This window comes from Benincasa hispida, chromosome 6 (assembly GCF_027475165.1).
Source record: "Benincasa hispida cultivar pf3 chromosome 6, pf3_genome.v1.1, whole genome shotgun sequence".
NCBI classification, from domain to species: domain Eukaryota; kingdom Viridiplantae; phylum Streptophyta; class Magnoliopsida; order Cucurbitales; family Cucurbitaceae; genus Benincasa; species Benincasa hispida.
In genome coordinates, this window is record NC_143483.1 from 1,660,951 (window position 1) to 1,684,288 (window position 23,338).

The following is a 23,338-nucleotide window of genomic DNA, read 5'->3' on the forward strand; positions in this document are numbered from 1 at the left end:
TAATTAATCAAAATAATAAATTATGATTAATTAATTAATTAATTAATATCTAACTAAATGAATATTTGAATATATTTAAATGTATAAATCTCTCATAACCTATCGTTTTAATATGAATTTCATTAAAATTAACTTTTTATCTTCCATTTAGGCTAAATCAAAATTAACTATATATTATAATGTATCTATATACATTATTTTAATTGTATCATATAACATATTATTCTCTAAATTAATTTGAACATTTCAAATTATTAAAACATTGGTCCTTGTTAATCCATTGTGAGCTATCAAAGGGTCCGTCGGGACCTGACAGACCTACAGATTATAAGCTCTAATGATTCGAGATTAATCAATATTCATTAACTATGGAGCAAACCACTATAGACCCATAGTTGCACTCTAATGCACTGTAGAATATGTTGCGTCCATGGATATAACCATTCACGTAAGTCAATCCTTCACGAGTTGTTCGTAACTACAATTGGCTCAAATATTTGTCTTAGCCCTATAATTACCTCTATCCTTAAGCATCAATTATCTGAAGGAATCAAATTTTCAGCAGAAGCAATTGATCGCCCATGCTTTTAAATTTACATTTTGAATTCGCAGAAAATTATATAAAAATTTAAACATAAATTAACTAAGTATACTTATAACTGTGAAGAACTCTAAGGAAAAAGAGATTACCTTTGAAGACTACTCTTCAATCTTCTCCAATTCTTCATTATATACACATCTCTTCAATCACGAATAGGACACCACCGCTAAGTCTTTCCCGTTATTCTCTAACAAGGATTTTGTTTGTGGGAACCAAATTTTTTGGAAGATTAAGGAAAAAAGTCAATTCTACAAGACAAACTTGTTCTTTGTATTTTTGTATGAGTGATGAGTGATAGATCTTGTAAAGAGCTATCTTATTAGTACTAATTTCTCCAATTATTTTTTAATTATTTGCTTAAAATGTCTATTTTAATAGGTAAATTCCAATCCCAACTCAAAAGAAGTTATTTCAAAAGATTTGGAGCTAATTCGAGCCAAACGACACCAAAGAATCACTTAACAAGAAGATCTAGGACAAATTACCTCTTTGCCCCTCAAGAGGAACAATTCAACATACTTAAGTAATGCAATCAATCTTGAATTTTCAGTCTTTTGATTTCAAGATTTGACATAGTTAAGAAAACCCATGAGTTTAATACAATTTAGGGATTATTTGTGAAATGTCTTTAGGAAGCAATTAAGATCTAGATTAGGGTTAATTGTTAAATTAACTAATTAACGGAGTTATGTTATTATTTAATTTAAATTAAATTAAATCAAATTTACTTAATTATTAATTATTATTTAATTTAACTTAGGACAAATGTTAATTTATACTCCTAAACTTAGAGAGTTATATTAATTTAAACTCTAAACTATAGTTGTATTAATTTAAACTTTGAATTTTAGGGGTTTTATCAATTTAAACCCTGAACTTTGGGATATCCCAAATTTTGGGATATGTATCAATTTAAACCTTAAACTAGTATTTGTATCAATTTACACTCTGAACTTTCATAAGTATATCAATTTAAACCCAGAACTTTCAAGTATATCAATTTAAACCCTAAACTTCATAAATATATCCAAATAAAACAAAATGGAGAGTTCAAATTGATACAATTATGAAAGTTCAAGGTTTAAATTGATACATTGATAAAAGTTCAAGATTTAAATTGATACAATTATTAGTTTGAACTTTAAATTGATAAAATCATCAAAGCTCAAGTTTAAATTGATATAATTATAAGTTTAGGGTTTAAAATGATAAAACTTCCCAAGTGCAGGAGTATAAATTGATATTCGCCTTTTTAAATAAAACTTCCTCATATTATTAGGCCTCTAAGGCAATTTGGGATACAATCTTTTTCTGCCAATTGAAGAAATGCCAAAGAGAAACCATTCAACCATACAAAACTCTCGTGGATATTATTAATTAATATTACATTTAAACTATAGTTATAATATGAATCTCATACATATCAATTATTAGTTAATATTACATTTGAATCATAATCAAATGTGTTTCACTCTCATAACTTATAGTTTTAATGTATCACATTCACATTAAATTTAACCTATATTTTTAATATGAATCTCATACATATTATTTAATATTTGAATCTTATTTAAATACATTATTCTCTCATATTATATAGTTTAATGGGTAATTGACAAAAATAACCTTTTTCAAGTTTTGATTTTGACTTTTGGACCCTTTTTAAAAAGTATGTTTTTTACCCCACAATTTTAAAAATGAATGAAAATTACCCTAATACCCTTCACATTTCAAAACTCATTCAAACCTTCCAAACCCTCACTTTTTTTTTTCCATTTTCACTCTTCTCCATTTCAAAAGTCATCAATCTCACTCCATTTCACTCTTCCCATTCTACATTTCCTTGTCATTCTCCTTTTCATTAAAGATCATTTGGAATTTTTCAACTAAGGTATGGATTTCATTTTTTTGTCACTCAATGTGTTAGTTTATGTTTGAAGTTCTTGTGTGGATATCTGAAATCTATGTTAGATCTATGTTGAATGTTATTTGTTTTTTCTAAAAACATCATGTTCGGCATTTTCTAAATAAGTTTGAGCTTAAAATGCATTTCCAGAAATCGATCTTACCCGACCGGGCTTCATACCATCGTGATCGAGTATGTGACCGGACGAGCAAGTTTGAGGTTGCTTGGGGATAGATTTGGGGAAGAGGGGAAGATCGTGCCCGGTGGTAGACCAGCCAGGCCGTATGTGTATTTTGACTGGGTATGGGCGGGAAAGATCAGGTATGGGGGGAAAGAGAGGAAAGGACGAGAGGGAAGGGGGCAAAATCGGGTAGGAATAGACAGTGCCCGGTCCCGGCCCGATCGGGTATTGAACCGGGTAGGGGGAGGGCACCGGGTAGAGAGGGGGCGCGCATGGAAGTATTGGGACTAAACGATCGTTTAGTACCATCGCCTAGTACTAAACGATTGCTTAGCTATGATCGCTTAGTACTAAACGATACATTGGATTTTCTAAACGATGGCACTACATGATCGTTTAGCTACGACGCGCGCTAAGCAATGCGATGAAGTGATACGCGATAATGCTGAGCGATCGTTTAAATGTAGAGCTAAGCGATCGTGGCGTGGAAACTAAACGATACGTTGGATTTTCTAAACAATGGCACTGTACGATCGTTTAGCTACGACGCACGCTAAGCAATGCGATGAAGTGCTACGTGATAGCGCTGAGCGATCGTTTAGATGTAGAGTTAAGCGATCATGGCGTGGGAACTAAATGATACGTTGGATTTTCTAAATGATGGCACTACATGATCGTTTAGCTACGACGCACGTTAAGCGATGCGATGATACCTATTCCCGATCGGGCGCATGCAAAAATGAAAAAATTATACCAATTCCCGACTGGACGCATGCAAATTGGCGCCAATTCCCGGTCAAGCACATGCAAATATGAAAAAATTATACAATTCCCGATCCGACACATGCAAAAAAATAACAAGAATCTCATCCAAATTCACAAAAATATCATCCAAGTTCACAAGAATATCATCCAAATTCACAAAAATATCATCCAAATTTAAAAAAAAAAATCCATAATTCACTCGACAGTATTAAAAGATTGATTGCATGTCGTTTTGTTGTGACCTCGTGGACCACATCTAGAACACCTGTGGACTTAATGAAATTCACCTGTAGAAGAAAATCTTGTTGTTCGTGGGCGACCTACTCTTGGAAATCTTGATTGTTTTCACTTTGAAAAGTGTCCAAGTGGTCGTACAGGTTTAGCATATGCAGCCAACACTGCATCAATAGAGTATACCCTTGAACAAAGAGAGGTAGGATCAATATTCTAAACTCTGCATGCAGCAATGACGTGTGAACAAGGGATTTCATAATAATCAAACTTGCAACAAGTGCATGTTATTGCGTGAATATTGACATGGCCTCCCAAACACCATCTATCACCTCGAACTCATGTTGGTCAATTGGTCGAACTTCATGTCTGCTCGCTTTGTCTGCCGTGTCACGAATTATTGCCATCGCATAGTCTGACAGTCTTAACGTACTGTTTAATGCTTTTGTTCGACGTTTGTAACACAATTCCTATAACCAACCTCTAATATGGTCTAGAAATGAAGTGATTGGTAACTGTCATGCATCTTTTAACAATTCATTTATGCACTCGACGAAATTTGTTGTCATTTGATTGTATCTTCTATTACATTAGTACACCCTAGCCCACCGCTCAAGACCAATATCCTCTAGGTATTTGCGTGCACCTGGATACCCTACAAATTGACTCCAATGGTACTTGAACACAGACTCACGACTTGCCTTCGTTGCTTTGTCGAAAATATCCAAAATATCTTTATTCTTAAAATTGACTAATAAATTAGCTTTCAAATGATGGATGCAGTTATCATGAAATGCTTCTTGGGAGACCGTGATAATTGCCTTTTTTTATGCTAGGGTGTCTATCTGATACTATAACCAAATCATGAACTTGCCCAATTGTACATCTTAATTGTTGAAGGAACCACAACCAAGATTCATCAGTTTTTCCACCAGATATACCAAATATGACTGGATATTGATTATTTCCATCGACCTCAGTCACAAGCAGGAGTTTATCACTGTATTTACCCCTTAAATGTGTTCCATCTACAATAAAATAGGGCGAATGCAGTTCAGAAATCCCCTAATGAAAGCACCAAGAGCCATAATGACGTGCTTGAAATATTTATCTTCTTGTAGATCATATTTAAAAAATAGAAGCATGTTCTTTTGTGTGCGCCCGGTCGGCCCAGTGAAGCCTAGTCTGGTAACCCGGTGAAGCACGACCGGGAATCTAACTTATTTTGCTCCCGGTGAAGCCCGGTCGGGTAATATGAACTCTTTTGCTTCTTACTCGGTGAATACCCGGTGAAGCCCGGCGGGGTATAAAAAAAAAACATGTTTTTTTAATTTTTTTTATAAATTTATAAATAAATATCAAATGCAAGGCATTATTAACCACAAAAAAAAAATTACATACAATTAACAAAGCAACCATAACTCAAACTCCAAAAATTTATAAATAAATATCAAATGCAGGGCATTGTCATTTTCCTAATAATTAGTGAACTATTGAGAATACATACAAAAATTAAATACATATCTTCTTATGACGGAGTGTACAAAACTACAACTTCGTGAGATACAAGTTTTGGACTTGGCGAATTTCATTCTAGAAACAATTTGATGAAGAGAACTTTTTGTGAGGTTGTGAGGAAAAAATTGGTGGAGAATTTTTGAATTTTTGGTGAGAAAAGTTTTTGGTTAATGGTTTTTGGATAAATTAATTTTAGATGGAGAATATGAATTAATTTGGTAGGTTGATGGTTGAAATTGAAAGTGAGAATTTAATAAGGGGCATAAACCGCTCCAAAAACCCTTTGAAGCTGAACCAGATTGCACCTTGAGAAAATCGATCGCTTAACTCCATCTTTAGAAAATCCAACGTATCGTCTAGCTCCCACGCCACGACCGCTTAGCTCTACATTTAAACGATCACTCAGCGCTATCGCGTAGCACTTTATCGCATCGCTTAGCGCGCGTCGTAGCTAAACGATCGTGTGGTACTATCGTTTAGAAAATCCAACGTATCATTTAGTTCCCACGTCACGATCGCTTAACTCTACATCTAAACGATCACTCGGCGTTATCATATAGCACTTCATCGCATCGCTTAGAACGCGCTGTAGCTAAACGATCGTGTAGTGCCATTGTTTAGCAAATCCAACATATCATTTAGTTCCTCCTACGCTAAAGCAATGTATCGCGCCCCTCTCTACCCAGTGTCCTTCCCCTACCTGGTCCAATACTCGACCAGGCCGGGATTGGGCACCACCTACTCCTACGACAAAGCTAAACGATCATCTAACTTTTCACATCGTGTAACATTGGAACTAAATGATCGCTTAGCAACTGAACCTCAAAATGGGAAACTTCGGTGAATATTTGTCTAACTTTTCTTTACATTGCTAGACGATTGTCTAACTATTTTTTCATTTTTTTTTTTATATAAATATCATTCTGGAAATAATTTGGTGAAAAAAACTTTTTGTGGGGTTGTAAACAAATAAAATTTGGTGGAGAATTTTTAGTGTTAGAATGTGAAAATTTTTTTGTCAATTAATTTTAGATAAAATAATTTTTTATGAATAAATTTTTTAGGTGGAGAATTTTGTGTGAATTAATTTGGTAGGTTGGTTGTTGAAATTGTAAGTGAGAATTTAATAAGGGGCATAAGAGTAATTGTACAACCAATATTTTCCATGCTTACATCATTTTCATTATCAAGGGGTAAAAAAAACTTGTTTTTCAAAAATAGGTCAAAAATACAAATCAAACTCCAAATATGCCATTTTTATCAATTTTCCTAGTTTAATTTTGAATCTAACTTTATAATATAATATATCTATATACATTATTTTAATTTTTTCACATATAATTAAGAGTTACTTTCAAATATAACAAAATGAACCAAAATATTTTCATGATATAGCAAAATTTCACTGTTTATCTACAATAGACTGCGATAAACTACTATTTGTGTCTATGGCCTATCGTAGATAGATTGTTATATTTTGCAATATTCGTAAAAGAAAATTTAGCGATTTTGTCGTTTAAAATAATTTTCCTACAATTAACATAAATTCTGTTATTAATACGAACAATTCAAATTCTTCCAAGACCAAATAATCTTTATTTTACACTTAGTGATCTAAGAAGGGGGACCTAATGAACCTACACATTAAAAGCTCCAATTATACAAGATTAAAATAATTCAGCTCTTTAATTTAAATTAACCAACATTCATTAACTGTGAGTTAACCAACATTCATTAATTGTGAGTCACTCCACTAAAGACTCACGATTGCACTCTTCGCACCATAGAATATTTCTATGTCCATGGATATAACCAATTATCATGAGTCAACCCTTCACGAACTGTTCATAATTACAACTAGATCAAATTACCATATTACCCCTGTAATTACCTCTTACTCCTTAAGTACCATCAATCCCTTTAATGAAAAAACTAGTTTATAGTTCAATTATAAACTAAATCCATCTCAGGCCAATAAGAGAGTGAGGTCTCGTTGTTCAAGGTCGTTCTTAAGGGAGCAATTCATCTAGTTACCTTAAAGATGAGAAGAAGTGAATTCCATCTTGTGTAGCTATGTTTCTAACTCTCTACTCGGACAAATCACCAAAATGGTAGGCTTGTTGAGTTGACGAATCGGGTCACTCTCATCCATACAAATTAAAGGACTATCCTCATAGATAAAGAGTTCATAACTCACTAAGGATTGAGGTCGAGTTACTTATGGTCATCCTATGAAATGTTAATCTCTTTAGTCAACGGTGTTATAAAAAAAGATTAATCATTTTGTAGTCTGATCTTATACATTTAAATCAATTCGTTTGTAACACTTACAACTCTTGTAACATTTACAAAATGGGTCGTATCTGTAGTGTCACTAGGATAAGGCACCTAACCTTATCCATATATGATATACCATTTAAGTTATTATTTGAATATGATCTATCTGTATGTCTACCACATTATGTTCAAATTACATAAAATAACCCTGGATTTTAGTCTATTTGATAAAGTTACATAAGCCTAATGGTCAAATAAAATAACTCCTTATTTTATTAAATAAATGGATTTTGTTTATACATTATAGACCACGATATTTAGAGTACAATCTCCAATATGATTCTCTAATGAACAATTTGTTTATGATCCAATCATAAATAAGGTCCCTCTCGGACCAATGAGAGGATGAGGCCTCATTGTTGAAGTCCTAGAGTCAGGATTGAAGAGAACTACTCATCTACTTTTCCTATATAAGAAGAAGTGAGTTCCATCTTGTGAAATACATTTTTAGCTCCTTATTCGGTCAAGTCCCCAAAATGGTAGGCTTATTGAGTCGGCAACTCGAGTCACTCTCATCCATGCAAATCAAAGGACAAGCCCTTATAGGCAGGAGTTCATAACTCATTCAAGATTAAGATTGAGTTACATATGATCATCTTGTGATATATTAATTTATTTAATCAACAAAGTTATAGAGAGAGATTAATTATTTCGTGGACGAGTGTTATACCAACTCATGATATAGAATACCTCTACTCACATGTCTCTACATGAATGGTTTGGATCAATCCATTTATAACTATTACAAAGTGGGTCGTATTCATAGTGTCATCAAGATAATGCACCCAACCTTATCCATATACTATAGAAATTTAGGTTATTAGTTGAACATGATCCACCTAGATGTCAACTACATATTGTTCAAGATTACATACAATGTTATTACTTGAACATGATCCACTTTAGATTTTTACCGTTAATGGATGAATCAATATTACATAATTATAATTAAATTAATCAACTAACAAATTACGAGGTTTTAAATCACAAATCCCAACAAGTCGCATATGTACTGTAAAATATTAATTTTCTCAATTAACGGATTTACAAAGGGAGATTAAGTACTTCATGATTCAGTTTTATACAAACTCATAGTATAGGATACTGACTCATATTTCTCCATATAAACAAATTGGATCAAATTATTTGTAACAATTATAAAGTAGATTGTATCCATTGTGTCATCAAGATAAAACACTCAAACTTACTTATATACTATCGTCCTTTTAAATTATTTCTTGAACACAAACCATCTACCAACTACATATTAGATTATTCAAGATTTCACTTGATAACAATGAACTTTTATTGTAATGGAAATTTATTAGTAAATAAAATAATTAAATCATGCATCCTTGCGTCCACCACAACCTAGAACTTTTTATCCAAGTGCCCGAACGAAGATTTTCAACCCTAAACCCTTTGACTATAGAATGAAAGTGCTAGAAATAAAGTGAAGAAAGTAGAGTACAAAAGCGAAAGTACAAAAAACTAAAATCTAATCCTAGAAATGAAAGAAAATGGATTCACATCCAAGAAGTGTGATGATTCTTTTGTTGAAGCTTGAGGCTCTATTTATAGGCGTGGAGAGTCTTGAATGAGTCTTTAATGAAATAGGATTCTACTCCTGCAATCAACACCATTTAGACAATCAAATCAGATATAGAAATCAAATTGTGGCCATATTTTTATGTTTTAAGCATTCTATTGAGGGGTTTAGATGCACGCAGATCGTTAGCGTAAAATATGGGCAAAATCTAATTTCATTATTCAGACATTTTCAACTTTTCTTAGATATAGTATTAATGCATAAGGGTCAACTAGTGTGGTATGTGACGTAAGCAAAAGGTTACCTTTTTCTTTAAAAATTTTGATCTTTCAACCTGTTATGGGTAATTTTGGACCAAATGATAGAATTGACAGAAAATAAGAATATAATAAAAAAGGTCGAAAAAATTACCAGGTTTCCAAAAATAGCACTTAAGCCCATATTGAACCTAAGGAAAAAGGGTTAGTTTGGGCCAAGGACGAAGCCCAAACTAGTGAATTCGGTCTCTCAGCCTCAACCAAGGCCAAGCCTAAGATCAAGGCCGATCCTAAGCAAAATAGCTGGAATATACCCCTGTAACTTCAGGTGTATATTTACTCTTTTAACTTCTAAATGCAAAATAGATTTTTTCTTTTAGACGTCATGTTCCTCTCTTTCAAACAAATTCAGTGCCGGTGAATTTTCTCCTCTACAAAATTTGGCACCGGTAGAAAAAAGAAAAATCTCTCGAAGAGGAGAAATTTGGTTAGTGAAGTGGGGAAATGGCAAACGCAAATATGCTTTGTAATTCCGCTAAGATTCTTGGATTTCCTCTTCCGATAGCAAGCAAGGGTAGATGGGCAAGATTTGGTTGTACATTTTGGCATCATCCATTCGAGGGTTCTTTCTTCTTCAACTCGTTGCATTCCAATTGTAGCTCTACTACTGCAAATTCAGTATGGAATGGCAAAGAGTATTTAGTTTTGTCCGACGAAGAGCTGATGAAACAGTGCGAAATGGATACGTTCAAGGCGTCAGGCCCCGGTGGTCAGCACCGCAACAAGCGCGAGTCTGCTGTTCGTTTGAAGCACATTCCCACTGGTATCACTGCTCAGGTTTATATTTGTTTCATACATATAATCAATTTCATTGATATACTTCTGTTTCTTTTGCTCTGAAGCTAAATTCTTTGGCCATTTATTGCCAAGGCTGTCGAGGATCGATCGCAGCATAAGAATCGAGCGAGTGCCTTAGCTCGTCTACGTGCTTTCTTGGCCCTAAAAGGTGAGGTGGATTATTAGATGTTTGTTTTTTATATCTCATTTCTCATTTCATGTGTTGCTGTATTGAACTCAGTCAGGAACCCTGTGGATCTTGAAGATTATTCCCCTCCTCCAGAGCTTCTTCAAATTCTCCCTCTTAAGTCCACTATTAGGCCCCCGGAATGTGGCCCTCAAATTGGTCCCAAGAATTCTAAGTTTCTGCCGGTATATCTCTTTTCTAGTTCTTTCTATGTCTATGTGTATATATGAGTGTGTGTTTATGATTTGAATTTCTTGATGATATATGAGAAGATTATGAAGGTCATAGCTGAATTGCTTAATTTGCAGGGCATGCAAGCTCTACTGGATCTAATTTCCACACTTGATGGTTCTGTATCAGACACAGCTAAGCTTTTAGGGTATGTATGCTGATCATGTGTTACCCTTTGTTTCTTTTTACTTTATTTCCAACATAACTAAGCATACCCAGACAAACGTAGAGAACGCGAGTGTTTCAATTCTGTGAGAAGATTGGGATTTTATCAAGAAATTGAGAGTGTTGATGTGCAGATATTAACGGTTGATAGGAAGACTAGTGGAAGGTTTATGGTTTTTGTAGGAATGAATAAGAATGGCAATTTTGTCAAGGGCAAGAGGGAAGTGAGTTTGGACCTTTGGAAGATGTTGGAGGAGAATTTTCTTGGGAAGTGTCTAGTTGGAGGCAAAACCCTTGCGTTGTGGGTGTTGAAGAAGGCTTCTTTCATAGGATCACTACGAGTAGGAGGAAGGAGCTTTTCCATTCCTTGCATTACTTCTGAGGATGGTATCACTTTCATTAAGAAGAGTAGGCTTAAGGATTTAATCGGCCACCTACTAAGGAAGTGGGCCAAATTTGGTTAGAGAGAGCTTCTTAGTTTGATGACTAGCTCTGTGGAAGGACATTTCTTTCAAGCTTCCTTCCTTCTTCTCCCATCTTGTTCGTTGTGGGGTGGGGGAAGGCAAAGAATCGTATTTCTAGGAGCATTTCCTTGTTTATATCATTTGTCTTTCCTTAAAAGTCATTTGGTTTTTGATGTTTTGGTTTGGTTAGTAGCTTCGTTCTTTCTCTTTTGGTTTCGTTGATTGTTATTCAATAGGGAAGCGTTAAAGGTTGTCACTCTCTCTTGTCATTAGTTAGGGAGTTTAATTTTTTGGCTTGGGAGAAAAGGTGTTCATGAAATTATTAACCTGGTATTTTACATTATATCTCAAAATGAGATAGACCTGTGACATTATTATTATAAATCCTAAAGTAATAAAACGTAAGAGACTTTAAATATTGAGAGGTTGATAAATTGAGGCATTTGGAACTATTGAATTACAATCTGGATAAATAGTCCAAAAATGATTATTCACCTTTTCCATTTTTAATGTGTTAGTGATATAGATTAGTTGCATCCTCTAATAATTATTTTAATATTAAAAAATTTAGGTTAACCACTGGTGCTCTTTCAAGGTTAATCCTATCCGATGATGCTCTTAGAATGGCTGTAAATGATATCAGGATTTCCAAGGTAACACCATACTATTTTTGAGAATATATGTTGCATCTCTGCATAATTTATTTCATTAATTTTGATGAAGCTGGCTTCTTAACGAAAAAATTGTTTCTTACTAAATTGGTGGCTAAGAAGTCAAATTCTCGGGATATTTAGTTTTTTTTTCTTCCATGTTTTGCAATGTTAACTGTAGATATCAGTTTTTCGAGAGAGCACAACGTGGTTCTCTAATAGTAATCTGTAAACAATATAATATATAGTTAACTAATTATGTGGGAACCACTTGAAAACTCAAAACAGAAATTTATTTTTTTCTGAAATGGAAACAAACTTTTCATTGATATAATGAAAAGAGACTAATGCTCAATATACAAAGAGGCATATATAGAGATCAAAGAGATCTTAAAACAGAAATGGTAATGTATTTTGCTTCTCTAAGTCGTGCATCTCTGGTTCTCATCCTTCATGCCAGAATAGAGAAGGATGGTAGTTGTCCTTTGCAAAACTTTTGGCTGCTTGGCTCAAATTAGTAGTCCACCAGCAGCAGCAATGAAAATTTTTGTTTTATTGGTTAAGAGGAGTTGCAGGAACTTCCGGAGGTTATGAAGTTTTGTTGCATGACATTGGAAGGATAACTAGTTTACTCATTCAAAACCTCATACCCAATACCCAATCAATTTATAGCCCTAGATTAAGGTTGGAGGCTAGTCTTCTTTTTGGTGTATCTATAGCAGTAGTTTTTTAGGCAAGGATATAGTATTATTGCGAATCAACATAATCATGTTGATTTGCAGCGTATCTGAAAAAGATCATCTTTCTGAACAAGCTATTTGATAGACTTGAAGAAAAGTTTGTGTGGGTGTGTGTGTGCAGTTGTGGAGGGATAAGTGTTGAATGTGAGAAAACAAGCCAGCACACAATTTACAGTCTTACCCATGCAGCATCGAGAATAGCATTGCTCAGTCAAATTTTGGTATATTGGAAATCTTCCAGCCTGCATTAAGTGTTTAATTATAAGTTGCGACTTGCAAGTATATGGTATCATGTTTTAGTATAGGGGTAAGTGATGAGAGTGCTGTCTTCTTGGATGGGTCTCTAGCTCACTTAAGTATCAAATGGTATTACTCCACTTTGTTTAGAAACCAATCCATGGAAATAAGAGAATCAAATAATGATAAGTGAAGTATTTGCTGAAGAAATACCAAAGAGAATACGCGTAGGAAGAGTTCTTTGAGATTAGTTGGGTTTGTAACAAGGGCTTTTGTACAAATGACCCATTTTGGAAGGCCTAAATGAAATCTGACCCAGTTTTTAAAAAGTATGTTCTCTTACCTTGTGCTTACGTCATCATAGCGTGAAATTACTAAAATAGAACATTGTGTACGCGGGTTGGGATCTTGCTCTTGCTACTCTTGATACTCGTTCTTGCTACTTAGGGTTTAGGCTTCCCCACTCTTCCCATTCCTTAGGGTTTAAGCCAGGGACCATAAAGTAACCTTCACCTTTTTTGGGACCTTGAATTTCCAGATCATGTTCACCAACGGATAGGACAAGCTCCTTCTTGTTTGTAAGATTCAGAAAGGTGGATTTGACGGTAAAAGCCACCAAATGGGTCTATCTTCCACCTTATTCTACCATTACCATTGCCCACACCCCTGTCATTGACGAAATTCCCCATCTCTCTGTCAAAGAGGGGTCTTCTAATCCCCAAGTCCCAAGCTTGTTGATCACAAACCCAACAATCAGCGATGGAAGATTCTTTCTTAACTGTAATAGAACAAGTATTAAGGAATTTGGTGGCTAGAGATGTACCACACTCGTCTTCCCACAATCTAATTCGTCTACCATTTCCCACAACAAAATCCACTAAACTGAAAGACTGTTATTTATCCTTCATAAGATTCGACAACCACAGCCATGGTCTTCCTTTCTTTTTAGTAGTTTTAGTAGTCTAACCTCCGTGATCCTTCCCATAGATAGCGCAAACGACTTTTCTCCAATAAGGCCTTTTCTTTTCTCCTTAAGGCCTTTTGAAGGAATTGTAGCTATCCATGGTTGTAATGCTAATGGTGGAAGACTGGGTTGATAGAGTAAGAATTGGAAGCTGTTCTTTGGATTTGTCAAGTATCTGGCAGGCAATGTCAAAACTGTTTGCTTTCGGAAAGATGCTTGCACAAATGATCGCCCTTTTGCTGCGAGTTTGCCCGACTTAATTTGCCTTCTAGCTGAAGAAAAAGGCCTATGTTGCTGACTGCTGGAACTGGAACTCCCTAATTTAGGACCCTGGCTTTGGAAGAGGATTTTTTTACTAGGAGATTGCTAGCTGGGCTGCCCTTTGTGAAAAGCTGGAGAGAGTTCATCTCATCCAGGAGACTGACAAAGATCATTTGGAGACTATAACCTGGGGGCTTTTCTCAACTAAATCGGCCTTCCTCTCCTTTTAACTCCTCAGAATGACAAGTCTAGGAACTGGCTCAACATGATTTGTAAGCAACCCCTAAAAGGGTGAAGTTTTTTTTTTTTTCCCCCTCCCCTTCGTGGACAGTCCTTTATGAGTGAATACTGGTGATAAGTTGCGAAGATTTTTTTTCTTTAAAAAAATCGACAATAAACTAGCCTTAGGAATTAAAAGTGTGTTTGGAATACATTTTCAAGTGTTTAATTTAAAAAATAAGTCATTTTGAAATAAATTGGAGTGTTTGGCAATCACTCAAAATAGTTTTTCAAGTGTATTTTAATCAATTTTTATCAAAAGTATTTAAATAAAAATGAGTTTTTTTTTTAAAACATTTGTTTCTCAAGTCAATCCAAATGGACCCTAAATTTTGAGATTTATTGAAAGTATATGAATTAAAATTGAAAAAGTTCTAATGTACATTGACTAAAATGGCACTTTAACTATGATTTATTTATCTCTTTTGTAAGGAGGTTGCCTGGTTATTGGATTTTTGTATTTCTTTTTCCTTATTAATTAGTTTAGATGTTTCAATTATGCCTCTTAATTTTGAAATATTCTACTTTTACTCTTTATCTTTGAAAATTATTCCAAAAATATGCTTAAACTTTGAAATTGCTCCAAAGAATATATTTTTCTTGTTACAATAAAGGATGGAAATTTGTTGCACCTAATGTGTGAAATTAGGAGGCAGACATTAATATTATTTACAATTATACAAAAAAAGATCATGATTGTTGTTTCCATTTATTTCTTCTAAAAAATTTTGTTAAAATCGTTTACACAATAATTTTAAATCATTAGTCAACGTACATGAATGATGTCATGTATATTTTTAAATTTTACACATTAGTCGTCATATCAATCTTTATCTTATTTTAGCGAAAAAACTCTTCAAGAGTATTTGTTCTTAACAAATTTCAAAGTTCAAGACTAGAAGGAAACTTTCCAAAGTTTACGGGCATACTTGAAACAAACTTTGGTATCTTTTTATAATTTTTTTTTCTTTGGAGGGAAAGGGGATAACTGCAACTTTTTTTCTATATAGTCATGAATATATATTGAATTTTGACATTTACAGGGCATGAAGCCTCTCAAGTAGAAGTCAAAGTGAATAATAACTTTAGCGGTAATTGGTATGTATTACCTCCTTTAAAGGCAGAAGTTTAAATCTCCCTACTCACTGTTAGCCTCCAAAGTAGAAAGAGGGAAGGTGAATGACTTGTGACCGTAGACACTATGCAAGCAACTGTATTTATTCCATTGTAGACGTGGTCATAGTTCAACTGCTCAAAGAATTACATACCTCTTTGAAGATCAGAGGTTTGAATCTCCTATCTTGTTGTTAAACTCATAACAATAGGATGAGAGGACAAAGATGCAAGGTAATTAACTCATCAAAGTTGAAGATGCTTTCACTTATTACTATTTTGTGTTACTGTAATTTTTAAACTAGAAAAACATCAATTTGAATGTGCTAAACAACAAAGAGTTCTACTTTGATTGCTCTACTGTTGTCAATTCCCTAATCTTGGATAAATATTGTTATCTTTTATCTTAAACCTTGAATGATGCATTGTAATATTTACTTTCTATTATGTTCATTTTAAGATTTTTTTTAAAAAAAAATCTTTCTATTTTTTTTTTTTTTTTTTTTATGCATTCAATAAATTATTATATAAACGTTTGTATTAGACAGGTATTCGACAGTCTATGAACTGCTTTTTATTGAAATTAGATTTTTTTTTTCTTGTTGGTTAAAATCAATGGATAGATTATATATTAGTGGGGATAGGAGAGGAGGTAAAGATATGTACTGCATGCACTCTATTTTCGTTCCCCCATGAACTTCACTATTTCACAACATTAGACTTGTTCTCATTGGAGTAATATAACAATCTTTTTTTTTATTGAAACTTTACAGACACAGAAAAAAACTCTCTCAAGAAGGCATCAGGAACAAATTATCACTATTAATTACATCAGAAAAATTAGTAACCCAATTTCTCCCTAAATCTTTTGAATTGGAATAATAAAAGAAAAACACAAAAAATCTAAAAATAAGCAAACACAGTGAGCCGCTTGATAAAATGTCGGTCTCGTCAATTGCATTCTTAAATCACTCCAACATGATAACATTTTGATGTTTTTGAAAATTGCAACCGAGCAACTTGTAAAGCTTAGTTAACTAGTTGAGCAGCTTGTAAATTTTGTTGGATAATTATTTAGTTTTTTTACATCTACTAATTCTACCTCTAAATTTATGTATTTATTTTTTAGTTTAAGTTTCATTGATATTTTTAAACACCAAGTTAAATTGTGAAAAAAAAATCGTTATTAAAAACTTGTGGGAAAATTTGTACGAATGGCCCAAAAATTGGGTCATAAATGTTAAATGACCCAGTTTATGAAAAAAAAATGCCGAATGAATCTTTGCTGACGTCAAATTTGGGTGAAATTACTAAAATATACTCACGTGCACGTGAGAAAGCATCTCTCTCTTGGTCTCGCTCTCGCTCTCTCTTGGTATCACTCTCGCTTTCTCTCTTCTTTATCCCACTCACAAATCACTACTCTCTTTGTCTTTCGCTTTCTCTCGGCCTCGGTTTCTCTCGCTCTCTCTCGGTCTCGATTACTCTCACTCTCTCTCGATTTTAGTCTCTCTCTTCCTTTCCTCACTCATAAATCACTCCTCTCTCTTGCTCATGCTCATTGGAGTTGGTTGCGTTGGAGCTGCTCACTTGGACTTGCCATGTTGGAGAAGAAAAAGAAGACGTGTAAAGGAGAAGAAGTCGGAGAAGAAGAAGATAACGCGTAGAACAAGAAAAAAACGAGAGGGAGAAAGATGTGGCAGCACTGGAGAAGAATAGGAAAAAGAAAAAAATATTAAGAAAGGAATGGCAATACTGTAACTTCATATAGTCATGACATCAATAAAGGGGTATTTGACATTTAAAAAAAAAAAATAGGTCATTTGCCATTTTAGAACTTTAAAATAATTTTTTTGTGTAATTTTTTATTTTTTTCGAAACCTGTTTTGTTTTTAAAATTTGACTAAGAATACAACTCATATGCAAATCATTTTAAGAAAATGAGGGAATGAAACTAAAAAAATCGCACTCATTGACCCAATTAAATATGGGAAAATTGTACGGATGACCCAATTTTAAGGTCCAAAATGTCAAATGGCCCATTTTTAAAAAATAATGTCAATTGACCAACTGCTTACGTCATCACGGGATGAGATTACAAAAAATTTCCCTCTAGTCTATAGCACTCAAACTCAACGGTCGTCCCACTCCACTCAAAAATTGGGAAAACAAATTGTTGTACGTGCAAGTGTCGTTCATCTCACTCTGCAAAACCATTACGACTGTCGTAATCGAAGTTCTCTACTGCCGTAATTGAAGTTCTCTACTCGGTTAGTGAATTTAATTTTTGTCTTCCATGTTGTGTTGCGTCTATTTAGGTTGGTCTTGTTTGATTGGTCGTCACGTTCATAATTGGTTTCACATCTGTCTTTTGTTTTGGGTTTCGATGTGTTCTCATTGGTTGAGGACGAAGAAGATATAGTTAGATGACAAGTTAGTGGACGAGTTTTGTGAGAGCGAGATGGGATAGAGCGATTCGAGCTAAAGCGAGATGTGCTAGAGCGATTCGAGCGAAAGCGAGATGTGCTAGAGCGAGATGAGTGAAGCGAGATGTGCTAGAGCGAGAGATAGCGAGAGCTAGCAAGATTAGTAAGACTTTTATAGTATATTTTGTTGGTGATTTTTTAGTATGGACCTGCTAACTGATAAATTGAATGTTCATTGAACAATGCAGGAGTAATTTAAGATGTCAAAATCTTTGAAAATTCGTGAAGTTGATAGGTTTCTCGGGCAAGTAACTTTCCTGGCCCATGTTGCCAATGCCAACAAGATTGTAAAGCAGAAGCTCACCGAAAGGCAGTTAGAGATGTTCAAGAGAACAGTTTTTGGTCAATTCCTAGACATTGAACTTGTATTCAACAACTCTCTAATCCACCATATGTTATTGAGAGAAGTGAAGAACTCAGGAATGAACTCAATCAGTTTCTTTGTCAGAGGAAAGGTCGTCACATTTTCGAAGGACGACTTTTTGTGATCACTGGTTTGTAGCAGTTTCCTATGCGAGTTGGACGGAGTGAGGAATCCTCACACGAACTTTTTACCAAGTACTTTAGTAGTCGGTTGGCCTCAGACGCATTCCACTTGCATTTGCTTGAAGAAGAATACAAAGAATTGGTATTTGAAAATGATGATGATGCAGTGAAAATTACCCTAGTATACTACACAGAGGTTGCAATGATGGGTAAAAACAAGCAAAAGAATGTTGTGGATCGTACCCTATTTGACGATGTTGAAGACATAGACTACTACAACTCTTTTGATTAGGGTACAATTATTTGGCAGAGGACACTCAACTCCCTGAAGACCGCACTTAAAGACAAGGTTGGTCTATACAAGGAGAAGGTGAGGGGAAATAAAAATTATGTTGTGAAGTACTCACTCCGTGGATTTCCCCAAGCATTCCAGGTAGATGTTCCTTAACCTAACTTTATCTTTGGTTAACATTAACATAGTTATAAATTTGAGTTGTTTGGATTTAGGTGTGGACGTACGAGATCCTTTCGTCAATAGCAGGAAAGGTTGCCACTCGAAAGAGCAAGGTAGCGATTCCTCGTATATTACGGTGGTCATGCTCCCACTCGGTGTCATTCAAAACACTCGAGAGAGACATTTTTTAGTCTGAAAATGTAAGTGTAATCTATGTAGCCACAGTATATTTATTCGGTAGTTAAATGTACACTAACCATCTTACTGGGTTCCTTAATGCAGACAAAAGTCAAAGAGAGTCTTGTCATGTCCAAGGTTGAGAAGGAGTTTCAGGACGCCCCAACTGATAGACGGGCCGTAAAACAAGCACACTCCAACACCAAGAGTTCAGGGAGCTCTAGTAGTCCAAATAGTGACGGTGGTTCAGATAATAATGGTTCGGAAGGTGGGGAAGGTGAACAGGAGGGTAATTCAGAAGGTGGAGCAAAAGAGGAAGAATCTGATGGGGACCAAAACATCCACCAGCCTACTTACACTCCCAGTGAGGATATGTTTCATAATGTATTGGTGGTTGGTGACGTACGTCTTGAGTTTGAGGAGGAGTGTTCTGTCCCGAAGGATTCGGGCCGCAGGAAGGGAGCCAATGTTGAACCTGATGTATATGCCTACCTGCGGAGCATTGATAGCTCAATATCGAGCTTGGATGCCCATGTATCGAACCTAGAGACGGATGTGAGAGACATGAAAGCACAATTGTCAACTATTTTGTCTCTATTACAGTCGATAAAAGGTTCCACGATGCCGACGAGGTCTCCCACTCCACAGACGGGCCAGGATGCCACTATGTCCCCCATCCCGACTGTACATAGGTCACCTACACCACCTGTACGTAGGTCACCTACCCCACCTACACCTCCACCTCCACCTAGGTCACCTACACCATCTCCACCTAAGTCACCTACCCCACCTCTACCTAAGTCACCTATTGCACCTCCACCGATCCCACCTCCACCTTCATTTGTACAGCTCGATATCACGACCTCCTCTAACATCTTACATCTCGATTCACAGGTATGATCATTATGTGATTTGAAAATTTCTTTCTTCATATTTGTTATTCAACATGTTCAACATTTTGTTATATTTCTGTAGGTTGTGGTCGAGAGTAAAAAAACAACACGTAAGAGGAAGGTCGTTGATAAGTACACACCTCCCATTGAACCAAAGAAGAAAATAACAAAAGAGAAGGAAGTTAAGGTTCAACTTCCTTTGGATCGTCCAAATATTAAGTACCCTCTCCTTAGGGTACCTATGATGCAGTTTAAAGCGACGATCCAATACTTCTTGGAGTATGAGGTTCCCGCGGCTATATTAAAGGGAATGGTGAACTGGATTGCCGATGAGAATACTGACAACGAGGTTTGAGAAAATGCAGTTCAGCCATTATCCAAAACCTTTTTCCAGAAGTTGACTGAACCAAGTTCATGGGTTGAGTGTGACGTAAGTTTACGATCCTTGTCCTTTTTACCAAGTACATACAGTTATAAACCCTCTCCTAACGTATATCTTGTTCTGGATGCATACCCTAAATATCATTTTTGAGTTCATGAAAGAAAAATTCTATAGGCGACCAGACATGTGTATGGCTCGCTTCACCATCATGCCAATTGGAATAACGGTAACCATTTATTGCACTTTTGAATAGGAATACGTTGGTTGATTATTATGTGTTTTAATGTTCTTTTCGTTGTGTAGAGTCATCTAAATTCTCGAGATGGGGTCTACAAACATATCAAGAACAAGTCGACCTTGGATGTTGTCGTAGCATGGGCGAATGAGACGTTACCGGATTATGTCATAGGTAAATTTGATGTCAAGTGGTCAAATGTGGACTTCGTATACACGACAACAAATATTGATCAGCATTGGATGTTGATAGCATTCGATCTGAATAGAGGTCGGTTATTCGTATTTGATTCACTGCCTTCCATGACATCGAAGAAGAAGCTGGAGTCTTTCCTCGAACCGTTAACTTACACTCTACTTTCGCTTCTTCACTACTGTGATCTAAAACGTTCGAAGCCGGACATCGAAATGTCTCATTGGAAGATAGCTCGACCTACCTCTACGAATACACAACATGGGTCGTTAGATTGTGGAATTTTTGTTGTAAAATTCTTAAAACATTTAGTGACTGGTAGTGACCCATTTGTAATAACTCAGGATAAGATGACTGACTATAGGATGCAATTGGCATGTCAATTGTGAACGAACACTCCATATTATTGACGTACATGTATATTATGTATATTGTTGATGTAATTTAGCTTTTACTAACATGTTATTTAAATTGTTAGTGTAGATACCATGAATACAGAAGATTCATTCATGAATAACGAACAAGTTAAATTAAACTTAGATAAGCGAGACATCTGAAGGGATTCATTAAGCCAACAAGTTAAATTAAATTATAAGTAATCAGAATTTAATTTAAGTAATCAAACTTTAAAAGGGATTAAATTAATTTAAATTAAACTTATAAAAGGGATTAAATTGTTAGTGTAGAAGTACCATGAATATATAAGAAGATTCATTCATGAATAGTAAACAAGTTAAATTAAACTTAGATGAGCGAGACATCTAAAGGGATTCATTAATTACACTTATAAAAGGGATTCATTGCCAACAAGTTAAATTAAAAGCGAGATGAACGAGAGCGAGATGTGCTAGAGCGAGATGAGCGTAAGAGAGATGAGTGAGAGCGAGAAGTTTCCAGAATGGTTCAAGAATAACCAAACTCTAGTAATCAAACTTATAAAGCGAGATATCTGAAGAGATTCATGAATAGAAAAACTCTAGTAATCAAACTCATAAGCGAGACATTAGAAGTTTCCAGAATGACAAGTGGCACATAAAAAATTACAGTTTTGAGGATTAAAGTGGCACATAGAATGTTACAGTTACATAGACAAGTGGCGTTTAGACAATTATAAAGACAAGTGGCACATAGACAACTACAATGGGCCAACATTTGAATCATTTGTATTAGAGTCAATGGGTCGCTCGGTCGTTAGTGGTTCACTGCAATTTTGCCGATTATTCCCATAGTTCCCACACCTACTACATTTTATTTGTCTGTGTTATTCTCCTCTTGATGGTATTCTTTGTACTCTTTGCCGCCCGACCTGTACTACTCTTCTAGGAGGTGCAATATGCTTTTTCAAATATCTCGGAGGTCTCTTCCATTCAGATATGTGATCGAGTGGATTTACAGGCTCTGCATAAGCAACCATGGGGGAGTCAACGCTATAGAATGGACTGCACAAACCATGGATGAGGATGTTTCTTTCTCGCGCAGCCACAATCGCATTCGAACATGGGATACCGAGTGAGTCAAATTCCTTGCATGTGCATTCCTTCGTATGGAGGTTCACAATACTGTCCAATCGATTGTCCCGCACATGGATCCTATAACAATCAATCGGCTCAACTCGATATCGTCTGCCTTTGTCACACTCAGTTGCTAATCGGTTTTCACAGTAGTCCAAGTGTGATGTCGTTCGAGATGCCCAATAATTTCTCCGTTCATAAAACCATGACTGGATGAGGCCTTGAACGTGTTCCAACAAGCACATTATGGGTAGCTGTCGATATTCTTTGGTCAATGAATTGAAACACTCTACACTATTGGACGTCATGTTATCATATCTTTGTTCTGTTTGGTAAACACACGCCCACCTTTCAAGACCAATATCCTCTAAATATCTCGATACTGCACCATTTCAAAGAGTACATAGTTGGTCCCAATGTGCTTGGAATTCTGACATGCGAAATGCCCTGGCTGCACCCTTGAACATCCCAACAATCGTGTTGTCCTTAAAGTTCGAAAAAATATTATTTTCTAGGTGGTAGGTGCACAATCCATGAAATGTTGTGGGAAAAACTACATGAATGACATTGCCAATAGATACCGCTCGATCGGATACAAACACCAAGTTAGGGGGTTCTCCAATGGCACACTTCAAGTTCGACATAAACCACTTCCAAGCTCGATCAGTTTCATTGTCCACTATGACATATGCTAGTAGGTAAACTTGGTTGTTGCCATCTATGGAGACGTCGACCAACATGGTCCCTTTGTATTTTCCTTTCAGATGCAATTCATCAACAATTATCACCGGCCGACAACTTGAAAAACCTCTAATACAAGGTCCTAATGTCATAAACATGTACTTGAAATGGACATCATTTTCAAGTTCGATTTCAAATCTTGTACTTGGATTCTCAATTTTTAACGCTTCACCATATGCATGTAGAACAGTGTAAGACTCTTCTGGAGTACCCCTGATGAGAGCATAAGTGGTTTCCCTTGCATGCCACGCCTTATCATAACTTATGTTTACGTCGTACTCTCTCCTCATATCCTCGACAATGTGACG

General features: G+C 35.4%; 2 protein-coding genes across 2 annotated transcripts; one reads left to right on the forward strand and one right to left on the reverse strand.

Moving 5' to 3' along the window:
* Nucleotides 1–9,671: 9,671 nt before the first annotated feature.
* On the forward strand, nt 9,672–15,951 carry LOC120080441 (Class I peptide chain release factor). The gene is made up of 6 exons (XM_039035096.2): nt 9,672–10,182; nt 10,276–10,351; nt 10,424–10,554; nt 10,678–10,748; nt 11,801–11,882; nt 15,404–15,951. The coding sequence occupies exons 1-6, from the start codon at nt 9,850–9,852 to the stop codon at nt 15,422–15,424; spliced, it is 714 nt and encodes a 237-aa protein (XP_038891024.1). The 5' UTR covers nt 9,672–9,849; the 3' UTR covers nt 15,425–15,951.
* Nucleotides 15,952–22,039: 6,088 nt separating this feature from the next.
* LOC150035334 (uncharacterized) lies at nt 22,040–22,597 on the reverse strand. Its single transcript, XM_090314750.1, has one exon. It carries the CDS (start codon nt 22,595–22,597, stop codon nt 22,040–22,042), a length of 558 nt encoding a protein of 185 aa, XP_090170876.1.
* Between the last annotated feature and the right edge of the window lie 741 nt (nt 22,598–23,338).